Source organism: Cetorhinus maximus, unplaced genomic scaffold (assembly GCF_964194155.1).
Source record: "Cetorhinus maximus unplaced genomic scaffold, sCetMax3.hap1.1 HAP1_SCAFFOLD_3781, whole genome shotgun sequence".
NCBI classification, from domain to species: domain Eukaryota; kingdom Metazoa; phylum Chordata; class Chondrichthyes; order Lamniformes; family Cetorhinidae; genus Cetorhinus; species Cetorhinus maximus.
In genome coordinates this window covers 1,013-19,564 of record NW_027599687.1, presented here as the reverse complement: position 1 = coordinate 19,564, position 18,552 = coordinate 1,013, and the positions used below count along the sequence as shown (strand labels likewise).

Below are 18,552 nucleotides of genomic sequence, written 5' to 3'. Positions count from 1 at the left end.
CTATCCCTCTGTTCCCCAGTCTGTCCCCTCTCTCTATCCCTCTGTTCCTCAGTCTGTCCCCTCTCTCTATCCCTCTGTTCCCCAGTCTGTCCCCTCTCTCTATCCCTCTGTTCCCCAGTCTGTCCCCTCTCTCTATCCCTCTGTTCCCCAGTCTGTCCCCTCTCTCTATTCCTCTGTTCCCCAGTCTGTCCTTTCTCTCTATCCCTCTGTTCCCCATCCTGACCGCTCTCTCTATCCCTTTGTTCCCCAGTCTGTCCCCTCTCTCTATCCCTCTGTTCCCCAGTCTGTCCCCTCTCTCTATCCCTCTGTTCCCCAGTCTGTCCCCTCTCTCTATTCCTCTGTTCCCCATCCTGACCGCTCTCTATACGTATATTAATTCCACTTCTTACTATCTCATTTCAGATGGATTCTGCTACTACAAACCATCTTGCGGTAAGTTACACTGTCCTTTCCCCCTCTGGGACCGGGTGTCACAGTGCATTAGATACACTGTCCTTTCCCCCTCTGGGACCGGGTGTCACAGTGCGTTAGATACACTGTCCTTTCCCCCTTTGGGACCGGGTGTCACAGTGCGTTAGATACACTGTCCTTTCCCCCTCTGGGACCAGGTGTCACAGTGCGTTAGATACACTGTCCTTTCCCCCCTCTGGGACCAGTTATCACCAGTCAGTGTACAGATATCTCCCTGAGAGAGAGAGGGACTGAGAGACACCAGTCAGTGTACAGATATCTCCCTAAGAGAGAGAGGGGACTGAGAGACACCAGTCAGTGTACAGATATCTCCCTGAGAGAGAGAGGGACTGAGAGACACCAGTCAGTGTACAGATATCTCCCTGAGAGAGAGAGGGACTGAGAGACACCAGTCAGTGTACAGATATCTCCCTGAGAGAGAGAGGGGACTGAGAGACACCAGTCAGTGTACAGATATCTCCCTGAGTGAGAGAGAGACTGAGAGACACCAGTCAGTGTACAGATATCTCCCTGAGAGAGAGAGAGACTGAGAGACACCAGTCAGTGTACAGATATCTCCCTGAGAGAGAGAGGGACTGAGAGACACCAGTCAGTGTACAGATATCTCCCTAAGAGAGAGGGGACTGAGAGACACCAGTCAGTGTACAGATATCTCCCTGAGAGAGAGAGGGGACTGAGAGACACCAGTCAGTGTACAGATATCTCCCTAAGAGAGAGGGGACTGAGAGACACCAGTCAGTGTACAGATATCTCCCTGAGAGAGAGAGGGGACTGAGAGACACCAGTCAGTGTACAGATATCTCCCTAAGAGAGAGGGGACTGAGAGACACCAGTCAGTGTACAGATATCTCCCTGAGAGAGAGAGGGGACTGAGAGACACCAGTCAGTGTACAGATATCTCCCTGCGAGAGAGAGGGGACTGAGAGACACCAGTCAGTGTATAGATATCTCCCTGAGAGAGAGAGGACTGAGAGACATCAGTCAGTGTACAGATATCTCCCTAAGAGAGAGAGAGACTGAGAGACACCAGTCAGTGTACAGATATCTCCCTGAGAGAGAGTGAGGGGACTGAGAGACACCAGTCAGTGTACAGATATCTCCCTGAGAGAGAGAGAGGGGTCTGGGAAATATGGACCTTTTCTGACCATGTGTGTGTTAATTGCCTTTCCAGGACCTGCATCCTGGCCTGTAACTTATCCAACCTGCAACGGCACTGAGCAGTCTCCCATCAACATTCAGAAACACAGAACCATCAGGGATGAGAATCTGGGAGAGTTTAAATTCCATCAATATGACAATCGCGATTTACTCACCCAGATTAAACACACAAAAATGTCAGGTTGGTCAAACTCGATAATTCCCGGCAAGCCGAACGTTCACCTTGCTTTGCTGACCCTCTGATATTTGGAATTCCCTCATTACTGACCCTCCAACAGTGCGGCATTCCCTCAGCACTGACTCTCCGACAGTGCGGCACTCCCTCAGCACTGACCCTCCGACAGTGCGGCGCTCCCTCAGCCCTGACCCTCCAACAGTGCGGCATTCCCTCAGCACTGACCCTCCGACAGTGCGGCGCTCCCTCAGCACTGACCCTCCGACAGTGCGGCGCTCCCTCAGCACTGACCCTCCGACAGTGCGGCGCTCCCTCAGCACTGACCCTCCGACAGTGCGGCGCTCCCTCAGCACTGACCCTCCGACAGTGCGGTGCTCCCTCAGCACTGACCCTCCGACATTACTGTATAGTCTGGCATTGTCAATCGAAAGCTTCATAAGTGAGATTCATAGATCTTGTTGTAATTAAGCTTTTGCAAACCTGAATAAGACACTAGTTCAGCCTCTGCTGGAGTAATTGTGTCCAGTTCTGGGCTCCGTACTTTAGGAAGGATGTGAAGGAGTTGGGGACAGAGAGAGTGCGGAAAAGATTCACGAGAATGGTTCCAGGGATGAGGAACTTCAGTTCCGTGGATAGATCGGAGAAGTTGGGACTGTTCTCCTCGGAGAAGAGAAGGTGGGGAGGAGATTTGATCGAGGTGTTCAAAATCACGAGGGGATCTGGGGCGGAGTGGATCGGGAGAAACTGTTCCCATTGGGGGGAAGGATCGAGAAGCAGAGGGACACGGATTGAAGGCGATGGGTAAAAGGAGCGACGGAGACACGAGGAGAAACTTTTTCATGCAGTGTTATGACCCCAGCTAACATTACTAATATCCCAAACTGGAACCCGATTTGTTAGATTCTAATAGAATCTGATAGAAACATGGAAAGTGGCTACTGAGCAGAGTCACAGGAGTCAGCTGATCAACTTTTAACAAAGGAATAAAACATTTATTAAACAGGAAAGGATGAACTCTATTACAATACTCCTTCACCCACAACTATACTTTTACAGATATATACAGATTTGTAAGGGTGACGGAAGTTATCTTATACTTTAATGTCCACAGTAAGTGCATAGTCTGCATAAACTAATAGACGACCTGTGGTCAGACACACCACACTCTGAAACCAAGCGATAGATGCCACCCCATATAGGTGCTAAGCGTCTCTCCTCAACTCCTCTCCCTTCTCCCCCTCACCAAGACGCTTGTCACACCGTGAGCCACACCGGTCTCCAGTCTCGCCGAACTCCATCTCTCGCACGAGCTCTTCCATTCTCCACGCTTGAAGAATTTGCTCCTCCCAAACCGACGCCTTGTCTCGGGCGCCTTTCACAAGGGTCCACCTCCGGGGTTTCGAACTCTCCTTCCCGATTGTTCCTCTCCTCCTGGTCGCCAAGCCTAGGCTTCCACGCACTTTCCCTCTCAGATACTCAGCCGTTCCAACAGAGCACCACGGCTTCGCATGCCCGTAGTGAGGACTCACCAACCTTCGGCTGTCTCCTCAGATCTTCTGCCCTCCGCCAAGCCTATTGTGCTTTCAGTCTGCATCCAGCGGCTTTCCCGCTTTAAACTTGGGGCCTTTCCCTCTGCTTCACGCCTTTGACTTCACAGATTCCTGTTCCTCCTTTGACCTCGAAGGTCTCCTTGGGACCTTTCTCCTGTTCCACTCCCTGGTTTTGGCTCCTCCTTTCGTTTTGGACTTGCTCCCTGTCCCTCTCCTAAGCTGCTTCTCCTGGCAAAACCCTTTCATCTGAACTGAAACAACTTTTCAGATTTTCTCTGCCTCTCTCTGGACTCCTGTCGCTTGGAAACAGCGCAGTTTTTTTCTACCTTGTGTTTGCTTTAAGCCCCACCCCCCTTCATGAGTCGTAAAACCTCATTAAAACGCGGGGCATCTTTTAAAGTGAAACCAAACCTCAAGTTCCCCGCTTTCTTAACACACCATGACAGAAATACAAATTAAACTTAAGCTTAAAACTAAAACTCATTCCTAACACCAACAAATACAGACTTAACTTACGTCAAAGATCTAGATGAAGGAACTGAGGGCATCTGGCTAAGTTTGCAGATGATACAAAGATAGGTGGAGGGACAGGTAGTATTGAGGAGGCGGGGAGGCTGCAGAAGGATTTGGACAGGTTAGGAGAATGGGCAAAGAAGTGGCAGATGGAATACAACGTGGGGAAGTGTGAGGTCATGCACTTTGGTAGGAAGAATAGAGGCGTAGACTATTTTCTAAATGGGGAGAGAATTCAGAAATCTGGAGTGCAAAAGGGACTTGGGAGTCCTAGTCCAGGATTCTCTTAAGGTTAACTTGCAGGTTGAGTCGGTAGTTAGGAAGGCAAATGCAATGTTGGCATTTATTTCGAGAGGGCTAGAATATAAAAGCAGGGATGTGCTGCTGAGGCTTTATAAGGCTCTGGTCAGACCGCATTTAGAATATTGTGAGCAATTTTGGGCCCCGTATCTCAGGAAGGATGTTCTGGGCCCTGGAGAGGGTCCCAGAGGAGGTTCACGAGAACGATCCCAGGAATGAAAGGCTTAACATATGAGGAAGGTTTGAGGACTCTGGGTCTATACTCGATGGAGTTTAGAAGGATGAGGGGGGGGATCTGATTGAAACTTACAGAATACTGAAAGGCCTGGATAGAGTGGGACGTGGGGAAGATGTTTCCATTAGTAGGAGAGACTAGGACCCGAGGGGCACAGCCTCAGAGTAAAGGGAAGACCTTTTTAGAACAGAGATGAGGAGAAACTTCTTTAGCCAGAGAGTGGTGAATCTATGGAATTCATTGCCACGGAAGGCTGTGGGAGGCCAGGTCATTGAATGTATTTAAGACCAAGATAGATAGGTTCTTGATTGGTAAGGGGATCAAAGGTTACGGGGAGAAGGCGGGAGAATGGGGTTGAGAAACTTATCAGCTATGATTGAATGCCGGAGCAGACTCGATGGGCCGAATGGCCTAATTTCTGCTCCTATGTCTTATGCTCAACTATTTCCAGGCCTGAGCAGCAGCAAGATGGAATGGGATTGGTCAGGAAGAGATATTAATGCGTATAATATTATTAGAAATTATTTTCTTAAAATAGGGGTGGAGTCTGTCTTAAATGGATTAAAGCCAGCTAGCCTTTAGTTTTGAGATGTAAACGGTCGGTAGAGGGGGATATTTGCATTTTGTCGAATAGAGCATTCAAAAGTGGGAGTGAAATCTTGCACCTAGCCGGCGGACACCAAGCAATGTTTACATTTCTAATAAAACTGGGACTACGAAAGGGGCTCAAAGGGCCTGGCGACACAGTGAAAAGTTACAGAGAGAAGGGAAGGCTAGGTATAACCCGAGGAGGAGGTTGTGTGTGCGCAGGGCAGAGTCAGGTAAGATCGAGGCAGCTCTAAGCCTACAGCTGGCTGCAAAGGAACCAAAGTGAGATGAACCTCGTTTTGAATCCATAAGGTGAAAAATGCTTCGCCTGGTCAAGACCCTAAGACATAGGAGCAGAAATGAGGCCATTCGGCCCATCGAGTCTGCTCCGCCATCCAATCACGGCTGATAAGTTTCTCAACCCCGTTCTCCCGCCTTCTCCCCGTAACCTTTGATCCCCTTACCAATCAAGAACCTATCTATCTCGGTCTTAAATACACTCCGTGACCCGGCCTCCTACAGCCTTCTGTGGCAATGAATTCCATAGATTCGCCACTCTCTGGCTAAAGAAGTTTCTCCCTCATCTCTGTTCTAAAAGGTCTTCCCTTTACTCTGAGGCTGTGGCCTCGGGTCCTAGTCTCTCCTACTAATGGAAACATCTTCCCCACGTCCCACTCTATCCAGGCCTTTCAGTGTTCTGTAAGTTTCAATCAGATCCCCCCTCATCCTTCTAAACTCCATCGAGTATAGTCCTCATATGTTAGGCCTCATCCTTCTAAACTCCATCGAGTATAGACCCAAAGTCCTCAAACCTTCCTCACACGTTAGGCCTTTCATTCCTGGGATCGTTCTCGTGAACCTCCTCTGGGACCCTCTCCAGGGGCCAGCACATCCTTCCTGAGATACGGGGCCCAAAATTGCTCACAATATTCTAAACGTGGTCTGACCAGAGCCTTATAAAGCCTCAGCAGCACATCCCTGCTTTTATATTGTAGTCCTCTCGAAATAAATGCCAACATTGCATTTGTAAGTTGATGGGTTATTATTTGCCTTAGTAGAGATTCATTTGAGAATTTGTTAAAAGTTATGATAGTAGTGATTTGGAGCCTTGTGTACGTGTTTAGCTTGTTGTAACTTAATAAAGTGTTTAGCGCCGCTTGATATAAAAAGCTCTTGAGAACTGGTAGTCTGATTCCTGAATTTAGAGCTGCAATTCGGGGGGAAAAAAAAACCGATTGATAATAGAGGTTATGACAGTTGTTTAAAATTTCCCTCTGGGGGCTTTTATTTTGAACCAACTTGCTGGGGGCCACAAACAGGGATTGTTATCGGAAAGGGGAGAATGTGCGGAGGGGGGGTGGTTAGACGGGGGGAGCGGGTCGGAGGTGAGACGCCTACGCGAGGCGGGGGGCCCAGTCCAGCCCACGATGGGGCCAAATGGCCTCGCCCTGTGCGGCGGTGATTTAAGCTTAGGGATTTTGGACACGAGCCAAGGCGGACGCAGTGCGTTAGAGGGGCTAGTCTGGACTGAGCAGCGCCGGGGGGCGGGGAGGAGGAGGGCTGAATGGCCTCCTGCTGTTCCCAGGGAGCCTGGTGGAGCACTAACACGGGGATGTTTCTCTCTCTCTCTCTCTCTCTCTCACAGTGAAAGTCAGGGTGAAGCCCGGCATGGAGCTGAGCGGCGGAGGGCTGCAGGCCGACTACCTGGTCTCCCAGTTCCACTTGCACTGGGGGCAGACCGTCAGGGCCAAGGGCTCCGAACACATGCTGGACGGCAAGCGGGCGAGCATGGAGGTGAGCGGGCGGGGGGGAGCGGGCGGGGGGGAGAGGGAGGGAGGAGGGGAGGGGGAGCAGGCGGGGGGGGAGGGGGAGCAGGTGGGGGAGGGGGGGAGCAGGCGGGGGGGAGGGGGGAGCGGGCGGGGGAGGGGGACCAGGCGGGTGAGGGGGATCAGGCGGGGGATGGGGAGCAGGCGGGGGAGGGGGAGTAGGCTTGTCCCTGTCCTCTGTCTCGGGCCTGTTTCGTTCCTGTCCTCTGTCTCGGGCCTGGTTCCTTCCTGTCCTCTGTCTCGGGCCTGGTTCTTTCCTGTCCTCTGTCTCGGGCCTGGTTCCTTCCTGTCCTCCGTCTCGGGCCTGGTTCCTTCCTGTCCTCCGTCTCGGGCCTGGTTCCTTCCTGTCCTCTGTCTCGGGCCTGGTTCCTCCCTGTCCTCTGTCTCGGGCCTGGTTCCTTCCTGTCCTCTGTCTCGGGCCTGGTTCCTTCCTGTCCTCTGTCTCGGGCCTGGTTCTTTCCTGTCCTCTGTCTCGGGCCTGGTTCTTTCCTGTCCTCTGTCTCGGGCCTGGTTCCTTCCTGTCCTCTGTCTCAGGCCTGGTTCTTTCCTGTCCTCTGTCTCGGGCCTGGTTCCTTCCTGTCCTCTGTCTCGGGCCTGGTTCTTTCCTGTCCTCTGTCTCGGGCCTGGTTCCTTCCTGTCCTCTGTCTCGGGCCTGGTTCTTTCCTGTCCTCCGTCTCGGGCCTGGTTCCTTCCTGTCCCGTGTCTCGGGCCTGGTTCCTTCCTGTCCTCTGTCTCGGGCCTGGTTCCTTCCTGTCCTCTGTCTCGGGCCTGGTTCCTTCCTGTCCTCTGTCTCGGGCCTGGTTCTTTCCTGTCCTCCGTCTCGGGCCTGGTTCCTTCCTGTCCCGTGTCTCGGGCCTGGTTCCTTCCTGTCCTCTGTCTCGGGCCTGGTTCCTTCCTGTCCTCTGTCTCGGGCCTGGTTCCTTCCTGTCCTCTGTCTCGGGCCTGGCTCCTTCCTGTCCTCTGTCTCGGGCCTGGTTTCTCCCTGTCCTCTGTCTCGGGCCTGTTTCGTTCCTGTCCTCTGTCTCGGGCCTGGTTTCTCCCTGTCCTCTGTCTCGGGCCTGGTTCCTCCCTGTCCTCCGTCTCGGGCCTGTTTCGTTCCTGTCCTCTGTCTCGGGCCTGGTTCTTTCCTGTCCTCCGTCTCGGGCCTGGTTCTTTCCTGTCCTCTGTCTCGGCTGAACCTATTCCTGGGACGAACAGGGGGGGGTTTGTCTTGTGAGGAGAGGTTGAGCAGGTTGGGCCCTGTCCCCCATTGGAGTTTAGAAGAACGAGAGGCGATCTTATCGAGACAGATAAGATTCGGAGGGGGGGTAGGGGCTCGACAGGGGTGGATGTTGGGAGGATGTTTACCCCCCTCGTGTTTGGGGGGGAATCTAGAACGAGGAGGGGGCACAGTTTCAGAATGAGGGGTTGAAGACGGAGAGGAGGAGGAATTTCTTCTCCCAGAGGGGGGTCAGTCTGTGGGATTCTCTCCCCACCACCCCCCCAGAGAGCAGTGGAGGCCGGGGCGTTGGATATACTCCAGGCCGAGGGAGACGGGTTTCTGATCGACGAGGGGAGTCGAGGGTTATGAGGGGGCGGGAAACGGACAGAAAAGTGGAGTTAAGGCCACAATCGGAGCAGCCATGATCTTATCGAATGGGGGAGCAGGCTGGAGATGGGCTGAATGGCCTTCTCCTGCTCCCAATGCATATGTTTCCCTCCCGGACTTGACCATTCCGGCCGATTTCCCGGCCGCTCTCCCACGTTCGACCCTCCCTAACCTTCAGCTCGTCCCAAACTCCGCTGCTCCCCCCCGTGTCCGAACTCACACCGAGTACCCTTCGCCTGTCACCCCCTGCGCTCACTGACCCCACACTGGCTCCCAGTCCGGCAACCCCTCCACTTTCACATTCACACCCTCATTTTCAAACCCCCTCCATGGCCCTCACTCCCCCCTCCCTATCCCTGTAACCTCCTCCAGCCCCAACAACCCTCCCTATCTCTGTAACCTCCTCCAGCCTCTACAACCCTCCCTATCTCTGTAACCTCCTCCAGCCCCTACACCCCTCCCTATCTCTGTAAACTCCTCCAGCCCCTACAACCCTCCCTATCTCTGTAACCTCCTCCAGCCCCTACAACACTCCCTATCTCTGTAAACATCCTCCAGCCGACAGCCCTCCCTATCTCTGTAACCTCCTCCAGCCCCTACACCCCTCCCTATCTCTGTAAGCTCCTCCAGCCCCTCCAACCCTCCCTATCTCTGTAACCCCCACACCCCCTACAACCCTCCCTATCTCTGTCACCTCCTCCAGCCCCTACAACCCTCCCAATCTCTGTAACCTCCTCCAGCCCCCTACAACCCTCCCTATCTCTGTAACCCCCACAGCCCCTACAACTCTCCCTATCTCTGTAACCTCCTCCAGTCCCCTACAACCTTCCCTATCTCTGTAATCTTCTGCAGCCCCTACACACCTCCCTATCTCTGTAACCTCCTCCAGCCCCTACAACGCCTCCCTATCTCTGTAAGCTCCTCCAGCCCCTCCAACCCTCCCTAGCTCTGTAACCCCCACACCCCCTACAACCCTCCCTATCTCTGTAACCCCCACAGCCCCTACAACCCTCCCTATCTCTGTAACCTCCTCCAGTCCCCTACACCCCTCCCTATCTCTGTCACCTCCTACAACCCTCCAAGATCTCTGCGCTCCTCCGATTCCGGCCTCTCGAGCATCCCCCCGATTCCCATCGCTCCGCCATTGGCGGCCGGGCCTTCAGCTGTCTGGAGGGTGCCCTGAGCTCTGGGATTCCCTCCCTAAACCTCCCCCTCTCTCACTCTCTCCTCCTTGAAGACACTCCCGACAAACCGATGCGATCTTGCCTGCCCCTAATATCTGATGAAGTGTCTCGATTTGAAACATGGTTTGCTAATCGCTCCAGTCCAGGGTACCCGGGGATGCTTTACGATGTCACTGGCGCTAGACAAATGCGAGATGCACTTTTCTTGACAGCTCCACATCGTACATCGGCAGAAAAACCTCACCCTCGAAGAAGCGTTTAGGCATCGAAACGGATTGGCAGTCCTGGGGTTCCTCATCGAGGTGAGAGGACATTGTTTTTAAAATCGTTCAAGGGGTGTGGGCTCTCGCTGGCCGGGCCCAGCATTTGTTGCCCGTCCCTAATCGCCCCCTTCGAGAAGGTGGTGGGTGAGCTGCCTTCTTGAGCCGCTGCAGTCCCCGTGGGGTGTAGGTACACCCACGGCGCTGTTAGGGAGGGAGTTCCAGGATTTTGTCCCCTGTGTGGTGTAGGTACACCCACGGCGCTGTTAGGGAGGGAGTTCCAGGATTTTGTCCCGTGTGGGGTGTAGGTACACCCACGGCGCAGTTAGGGAGGGAGTTCCAGGATTTTGTCTCCTGTGTGGGTGTAGGTACACCCACGGCGCTGTTAGGGAGGGAGTTCCAGGATTTTATCCCGTGTGGTGTAGGTACACCCACGGCGCTGTTAGGGAGGGAGTTCCAGGATTTTGTCCCGTGTGGTGTAGGTACACCCACGGCGCTGTTAGGGAGGGAGTTCCAGGATTTGGACCCCAGCGACAGTGAAGCAACGGCCGATATATTTCCAAGTCGGGATGGGTGAGGGGCTCGGAGGGGAACTTCCAGGTGGTGGTGTTCCCCATGTGTCGGCTGCCCTCGTCCTTCTAGGTGGTAGAGGTCGTGGGTTTGGGCGGCGCTGTCGAAGGAGCCTTGGCGCGTTACTGCAGTGCATCTTGTAGATGGTACACACACTGCTGCCCCTGTGCGTCGGTGGTGGAGGGAGCGAATGTTTGTGGATGGGGTGCCGATCGAGCGGGGGGGCTGCTTTGTCCTGGATGGTGTCGAGCTTCTTGAGTGTTGTGGGAGCTGCAACTCATCCAGGCAAGTGGGGAGTATTCCATCATAGTCCTGACTGGTGCCTTGTCGATATTGGACAGTCTTTGGGGACTCAGGAGATGAGTTACTCTCCGCAGGATTCCCAGCCTCTGACCTGCTCTTGTAACCACAGTATTTATATGGCTGGTCCAGTTCAGTTTCTGGTCAATGGTAACCCCCAGGATGTTGATAGTGGGGGATTCAGTGATGGTAATGCCATTGAACATTAAGGGGGCGATGGGTGGATTCTCTCTTGTTGGAGATGGTTATTGCCTGACACTTGTGTTGCGCGAATGTTACTTGCCACTTGTCAGCACAAGCCTGGATATTGTCCAGGTCTTGCTGCATTTGGACATGGACTGCTTCAGTATCTGAGGAGTCGCGAATGGTGCAGAACATTGTGCAAACATCAGCGAACATCCCCACTTCTGACCTTATGATGGACGGATGGTCATTGATGAAGCAGCTGAAGATGGTTGGGCCGAGGACACTAACCCTGAGGAACTCCTGCAGTGATGTCCTGGAGCTGAGATGACTGACCTCCAACAACCACAACCATCTTCCTTTGCGCTCGGTATGACTCCAACCAGCGGAGAGTTTTCCCCCTGATTCCCATTGACTCCAGTTTTGCTAGGGCTCCTTGATGCCACACTCGGTCAAATATGGCCTTGATGTCAAGGGCAGTCACTCTCACCTCACCTCGGGAGTTCAGCTCTTTTGTCCATGTCCAGATTTTCCTTCCCTAAATGGGGATTAGTGCACCTGATGGGTTTTTATGACAATCGACAATGGTTCTATGGTCACCATTAGACTTTTTAATTCCAGGTTTCTATTGAATTTAAGTTCCACCATCCCATGGCAGGGTTCGAACCCACGTCTCTGGCTTACTAGTCAATACCACTACGCCCTCACCTCCCCATGTTGGATATGTCTGTGTGACAGTGACAGTGAGAGAGAGACAGCGACAGAGAGAGACAGTGACAGAGAGAGACAGTGACAGAGACAGTGACAGAGAGAGAGAGATGGCGACAGGGAGAGAGAGATAGTGACAGAGAGAGAGAGAGACAGACACAGAGGGACAGTGACAGAGAGAGAGATTGAGTCAGAGACAGAGAGACAGAGACAAAGACAGAGTGACATTGACAGAGACAGAGAGACAGGCAGGAAGACAGAGATAGAGAGACAGTGACAGAGAGAGAGAGACAGTGATAGGTAGAGACAGAGAGACAGAGAAGAGAGACAGTGATAGTGACAGAGAGACAGTGACAGAGAGACAGAGACAGAGAGACAGAGACAGTGATAGAGACAGAGAGACAGTGACAGAGACAGAGAGACAGTGGGCAACAGTGATAGATAGAGACAGAGAGACAGTGACAGAGAGAGACAGTGATAGTGACAGAGAGACAGTGACAGAGAGACAGAGACAGAGAGAGACAGTGATAGTGACAGAGAGACAGAGACAGAGAAAGACAGTGATAGAGACAGAGAGACAGTGACAGAGAGAGACAGTGATAGTGACAGAGAGACAGTGACAGAGAGAGCCAGTGATAGAGACAGAGAGACAGTGACAGAGAGAGCCAGTGATAGAGACAGAGAGACAGTGACAGAGAGACAGAGAGAGACAGTGATAGAGACGGAGAGACAGTGACAGAGACAGAGAGAGAGAGAGAGACAGAGAAGTCAAACAGCCACACACACACAGTACCCCCGCAAATCGCCATTTTGCAGGTATCCCGACCTCTCTCCCTCTCGACCAAATTGAACACTGGAACCTCGAAACCGACTATTCATCTACCGGAGTCAACACTACTGGAACCCCAAAACCGACTATTCATCTACCGGAGTCAACACTACTGGAACCTCGAAACCGACTATTCATCTACCGGAGTCAACTCTACTGGAACCTCGAAACCGACTATTCAACTACCGGAGTCAACACTACTAGAACCCCAAAACCGACTATTCATCTACCGGAGTCATCACTACTGGAAGCCCGAAACCGACTATTCATCTACTGGAGTCAACACTACTGGAACCTCGAAACCGACTATTCATCTACCAGAGTCAGCACTACTGGAACCTCAAAACCGACTATTCATCTACCGGAGTCAACACTACTGGAACCTCAAAACCGACTATTCACCTACCGGAGTCAGCACTACTGGAACCCCAAAACCGACTATTCATCTACCGGAGTCAACACTCCTGAAACCCACTATTCATCTACCGGAGTCAATTCCACTGGAATCTCGAATGGTGATGGCCACAACGCTCAATCACCTCCTCCCGAGCCTAGAACTGTTCCATATACCTTCTATATAATAATATATATATGTATATCTCTGTATACACTTACACTAGAAGCTAAATTCTTACTATTAGCCTGTATGACCTTACGTGTATGTGTTTTATCCTTTCTTGCCTTCAGCAGTTAATAAACTTTCGCGTACCTTTAACTCAGGTCAAATCGGCTCCCTCAAAACCACAATGATGGGTTTTCAGCTTAACTCTAGTTCTGACCAAAGGATTGTGCGGGGGTGGGGCTGTGGGGGGTGGTGGGGGCTGAATAAAGCGGGGGCAGCCAGTTCACCCAGGGCGCAAGAATTTAATAGTGTCCTAGCCAGACAGTCACACACTGAGGGGTCTCGCCTGGATCAACACACCTTGGGCAACCTCACTCTCATGGGGGGAGTTGGTAATAAGATGGCAGAGAGAGAGAGGAAAGAAAGAGAGACAGAGCGACATATACAGAGATACGACAGCCAAGATGGAGGGAGAAGGCATTTACTGACGTCTGTCTTCGGTTACAGATTGAAAGTGGAATAGCAGAGAACCCAGCCTGGAGGAACCTAACGAGGACAATCAAATACCTGGAGGAAGATGGTAGGTCAACCAAATATCGAGAAACTCAAATTCATAATCACCTTCCTTCAGGGAGATATCTGTACATTGACTGGTGTCTCTCAGTCCCCTCTCTCTCAGGGAGATATCTGTACACTGACTGGTGTCTCTCAGTCCCCTCTCTCTCAGGGAGATATCTGTACACTGACTGGTGTCTCTAAGTCCCCTCTCTCTCTCTCTCAGGGAGGTATCTGTACACTGACTGGTGCCTCTAAGTCCCCTCTCTCTCTCTCAGGGAGATATCTGTACACTGACTGGTGTCTCTCAGTCCCCTCTCTCTCTCAGGGAGATATCTGTACGCTGACTGGTGTCTCTCAGTCCCCTCTCTCTCTCAGGGAGATATCTGTACACTGACTGGTGTCTCTCAGTCCCTCTCTCTCTCTCAGGGAGATATCTGTACACTGACTGGTGTCTCTAAGTCCCCTCTTTCTCTTAGGGAGATATCTGTACACTGACTGGTGTCTCTCAGTCCCCTCTCTCTCAGGGAGATATCTGTACACTGACTGGTGTCTCTCAGTCCCTCTCTCTCTCAGGGAGATATCTGTACACTGACCGGTGTCTCTCAGTCCCTCTCTCTCTCAGGGAGATATCTGTACACTGACTGGTGTCTCTCAGTCCCCTCTCTCTCAGGGAGATATCTGTACACTGACTGGTGTCTCTCAGTCCCCTCTCTCTCTCTCAGGGAGATATCTGTACACTGACTGGTGTCTCTCAGTCCCCTCTCTCTCTCTCAGGGAGATATCTGTACACTGACTGGTGTCTCTCAGTCCCCTCTCTCTCTCTCAGGGAGATATCTGTACACTGACTGGTGTCTCTCAGTCCCCTCTCTCTCTCAGGGAGATATCTGTACACTGACTGGTGTCTCTCAGTCCCTCTCTCTCTCAGGGAGATATCTGTACACTGACTGGTGTCTCTAAGTCCACACTTTTCAGTCTGTAACCTCCTCCCTGTCATTTTCACATTTCTAGGGAATCACCATGATCTGAATGAAACTGTCTCTCTCATGGATTTGATCAACACTGTTAACCACACGAAATATTATCGGTACAATGGTTCCCTCACGACACCAGAATGCAATGAAGTGGTTGTTTGGACTATCTTTGAGGAACCCATTCGCCTAAATGCATCACTGGTAAGTACTACAGCCCCTTAACCCCGTGCTGTACCTGTCCTGGGAGTGTTTGACGGGGACAGTGTAGAGGGAGCTTTACTCTGTATCTAACCCCGTGCTGTACCTGTCCTGGGAGAGTTTGATGGGGACAGTGTAGAGGGAGCTTTACTCTGTATCTAACCCCGTGCTGTACCTGTCCTGGGAGTGTTTGATGGGGACGGTGTAGAGGGAGCTTTACTCTGTATCTAACCCCGTGCTGTACCTGTCCTGGGAGTGTTTGATGGGGACGGTGTAGAGGGAGCTTTACTCTGTATCTAACCCCGTGCTGTACCTGTCCTGGGAGTGTTTGATGTGGACGGTGTAGAGGGAGCTTTACTCTGTATCTAACCCCGTGCTGTACCTGTCCTGGGAGTGTTTGATGGGGACGGTGTAGAGGGAGCTTTACTCTGTATCTAACCCCGTGCTGTACCTGTCCTGGGAGTGTTTGATGGGGACGGTGTAGAGGGAGCTTTACTCTGTATCTAACCCCGTGCTGTACCTGTCCTGGGAGTGTTTGATGGGGACGGTGTAGAGGGAGCTTTACTCTGTATCTAACCCCGTGCTGTACCTGTCCTGGGAGTGTTTGATGGGGACGGTGTAGAGGGAGCTTTACTGTGTATCTAACCCCGTGCTGTACCTGTCCTGGGAGTGTTTGATGGGGGACGGTGTAGAGGGAGCTTTACTCTGTATCTAACCCCGTGCTGTACCTGTCCTGGGAGTGTTTGATGGGGACGGTGTAGAGGGAGCTTTACTCTGTATCTAACCCCGTGCTGTACCTGTCCTGGGAGTGTTTGATGGGGACGGTGTAGAGGGAGCTTTACTGTGTATCTAACCCCGTGCTGTACCTGTCCTGGGAGTGTTTGATGGGGACGGTGTAGAGGGAGCTTTACTCTGTATCTAACCCCGTGCTGTACCTGTCCTGGGAGTGTTTGATGGTGTCAGTGTAGAGGGAGCTTTACTCTGTATCTAACCCCGTGCTGTACCTGTCCTGGGAGTGTTTGATGGGGACGGTGTAGAGGGAGCTTTACTCTGTATCTAACCCCGTGCTGTACCTGTCCTGGGAGTGTTTGATGGGGACGGTGTAGAGGGAGCTTTACTCTGTATCTAACCCCGTGCTGTACCTGTCCTGGGAGTGTTTGATGGGGACGGTGTAGAGGGAGCTTTACTGTGTATCTAACCCCGTGCTGTACCTGTCCTGGGAGTGTTTGATGGGGGACGGTGTAGAGGGAGCTTTACTCTGTATCTAACCCCGTGCTGTACCTGTCCTGGGAGAGTTTGATGGGGACGGTGTAGAGGGAGCTTTACTCTGTATCTAACCCCGTGCTGTACCTGCCCTGGGAGAGTTTGATGGGGATGGTGTAGAGGGAGCTTTACTCTGTATCTAACCCCGTGCTGTCCCTGTTTGCAGGTGGAGAGATTCTTTGACAGCCTCTACGTGAAGCACGCAGATGGCATCAAGCTGGTGGACAATTTCCGGCCGGTCCAGTCGAACGGGAACCCGGTGTGGGCGTCGCCCGCGGCTTCGCGAGGACCGGAGATCGGGCCCACCCGCTTGCCCGCTGGGGGCGCACATGGGGGTGACTCCACCCCGCAGCAGCTGATGGCCACCACCTCCGGCGGCGCCAGGCGTGGGCAGCTCTGGTTCGGGCTCCTGCTCCCCCTGGCCGCCCTCTCCCTCCGGCCCGTCTGAACGGGAGCCCCGATCCTCTCCCCCACCCCCCCCCACGACCCCACCCTCTCTCAGTCCCCGGAGACCCCCCGTCTCCTCGGGCCGTTCTCTGCTCTCGATTCCCGGGGGTGGGGGTGGGGGGGGCGGTTTTCCGAAACCGGGTCTTTTTTCTCTCTCTCTCTCTCTCGGTCGGTGACCGATCGTAACTCCGCTGCCTCTCCGGACCCCCTCCGAGGCCCCAAGAGTCTCCAGTCTCAGTTCCACCCCCCGTTCCCGGAGCCTGGGCTCGATCGAGGAACTCCAGGGTCAGTAAATCCGGCACCAACACTGTCTCACCCGGGCCGCCCCCCCGCCCCCGGCCTGTACCGGGATCGGATTGATCGAGCTTCTCTCACACATACACACAGATACAGGCACACACTGTCTCTCACACACACACACACACACACACACAGAGATACAGGCACACACTCTCTCTCACACACAGAGATACAGGCAAACACTGTCTCTCACACGCACAGATACAGGCACACACTCTCTCTCACACACACACACACACATACAGGCACACACTCTCTCTCACACACAGAGATACAGGCAAACACTGTCTCTCACACACACACACACACACACACACACAGATACAGGCACACACTCTCTCTCACACACAGAGGTACAGGCAAACACTGTCTCTCTCACACACACAGATACAGGCACACACTCTCTCTCACACACACACACATACAGGCACACACACATACAGGCGCACACTCTCTCACGCACACACATACAGGCAAACACACACTCTCTCACACACATACACACTCTCTCACATACACACATACAGGCACACACACTCTCACACACACATACATACAGGCACACACTGTCTCTCACACACACAGATACAGGCACACACTCTCTCTCACACACACACATACAGGCACACACACACACACATACAGGCGCACACTCTCTCACGCACACACACATACAGGCAAACACACACTCTCTCACACACATACACACTCTCTCACATACACACATACAGGCACACACTCTCTCACACACACATACATACAGGCACACACTGTCTCTCACACACACAGATACACACACACACATACATACAGGCGCACATTCTCTCACGCACGCACGCACACATACAGGCAAACACACACTCTCTCACACACATACACACTCTCTCACACACACAGATACAGGCACACACACGCACACATACAGACACACACACACATTTTCACTTTCTCACATACACACACACACTCTCACATACACAGACACGGACTCACTCTCTCACACACACACATTCACACACGCGCACCAACACAACCTACAGAAAAGGCCCCGGGCTCCATTTGCGGCCTAGCGCTTGGCGGCTGACCCACCTCGAAGCCGGCCGTGGGACCGAGCGCCCCCCCGCCCCTGCCCACCCCGGGGCGCGGGCGGCGCACAGGAAGATCCCACCCATCCCGGAGATGCGATCCCGCGCTTCTCTCCGCGGTGGGGCTGCAGGGCAGGCGCTGGGCGCGAACTGGGCGCAGGGGGAGTGAGTTCGACCCTCGCATCCCCTCCGCCTGGGGCTGTGGGATTCCTCCCCCTCCCTCCCCACCCCCCCCTCCCCCCACCACCTCCCCACCCCCTCCCCCGAGATGGTGAATCTGATTCTGTTATGGAAATTTGTGACGGTATTTTGTAGAGATCTGTCTCTGGTGATTAAAGCTGCACTTTGACTTTGTCTCGGTGAGATCTGCTTCATCCAGCTGCTTCCCACAATCCCGGGATTATCGGGGTCGGGCCCCGTGTCTGTGTCTCCCCCCACCGAAGTGCTTTAGGGCCCGACGTCCTCTCAGTGAGCAGATGGGGGTGACTGGCCAGAAGGAGATGGCAGGAGCAGCAGGGGCTGCGGAGGGGGGTGGGGGACAGGGAGGAGGAGGAGGGGGGGAAACGGAGCGAGGGAACGAGGTGAGGGGGAGAGTGAAACGGGGGGAGGGAGGGGAGAGGAGGGATGGAGGAGGCAGGAGAGGGGAGGAGAGGGGTGGAAAAGGGGAGTAGACGAAGTAGATTGGGAGGAGGAATGTACGGGGGGAGTGACGGGGGAGTGACTTGTGGGA

General features: G+C 53.3%; 1 protein-coding gene across 1 annotated transcript; it reads left to right on the top strand.

Annotated features, from left to right (window-relative positions):
• Window positions 1–402: 402 nt before the first annotated feature.
• LOC144678203 (carbonic anhydrase 4-like) lies at window positions 403–16,438 on the top strand (the record flags this gene model as incomplete). Its single annotated transcript, XM_078538073.1, has 6 exons — window positions 403–432; window positions 6,636–6,784; window positions 9,801–9,890; window positions 13,508–13,580; window positions 14,567–14,730; window positions 16,157–16,438. Coding segments are annotated over 6 exons (788 nt in total), but the record flags the coding sequence as incomplete, so codon positions are not given.
• Window positions 16,439–18,552: the final 2,114 nt, after the last annotated feature.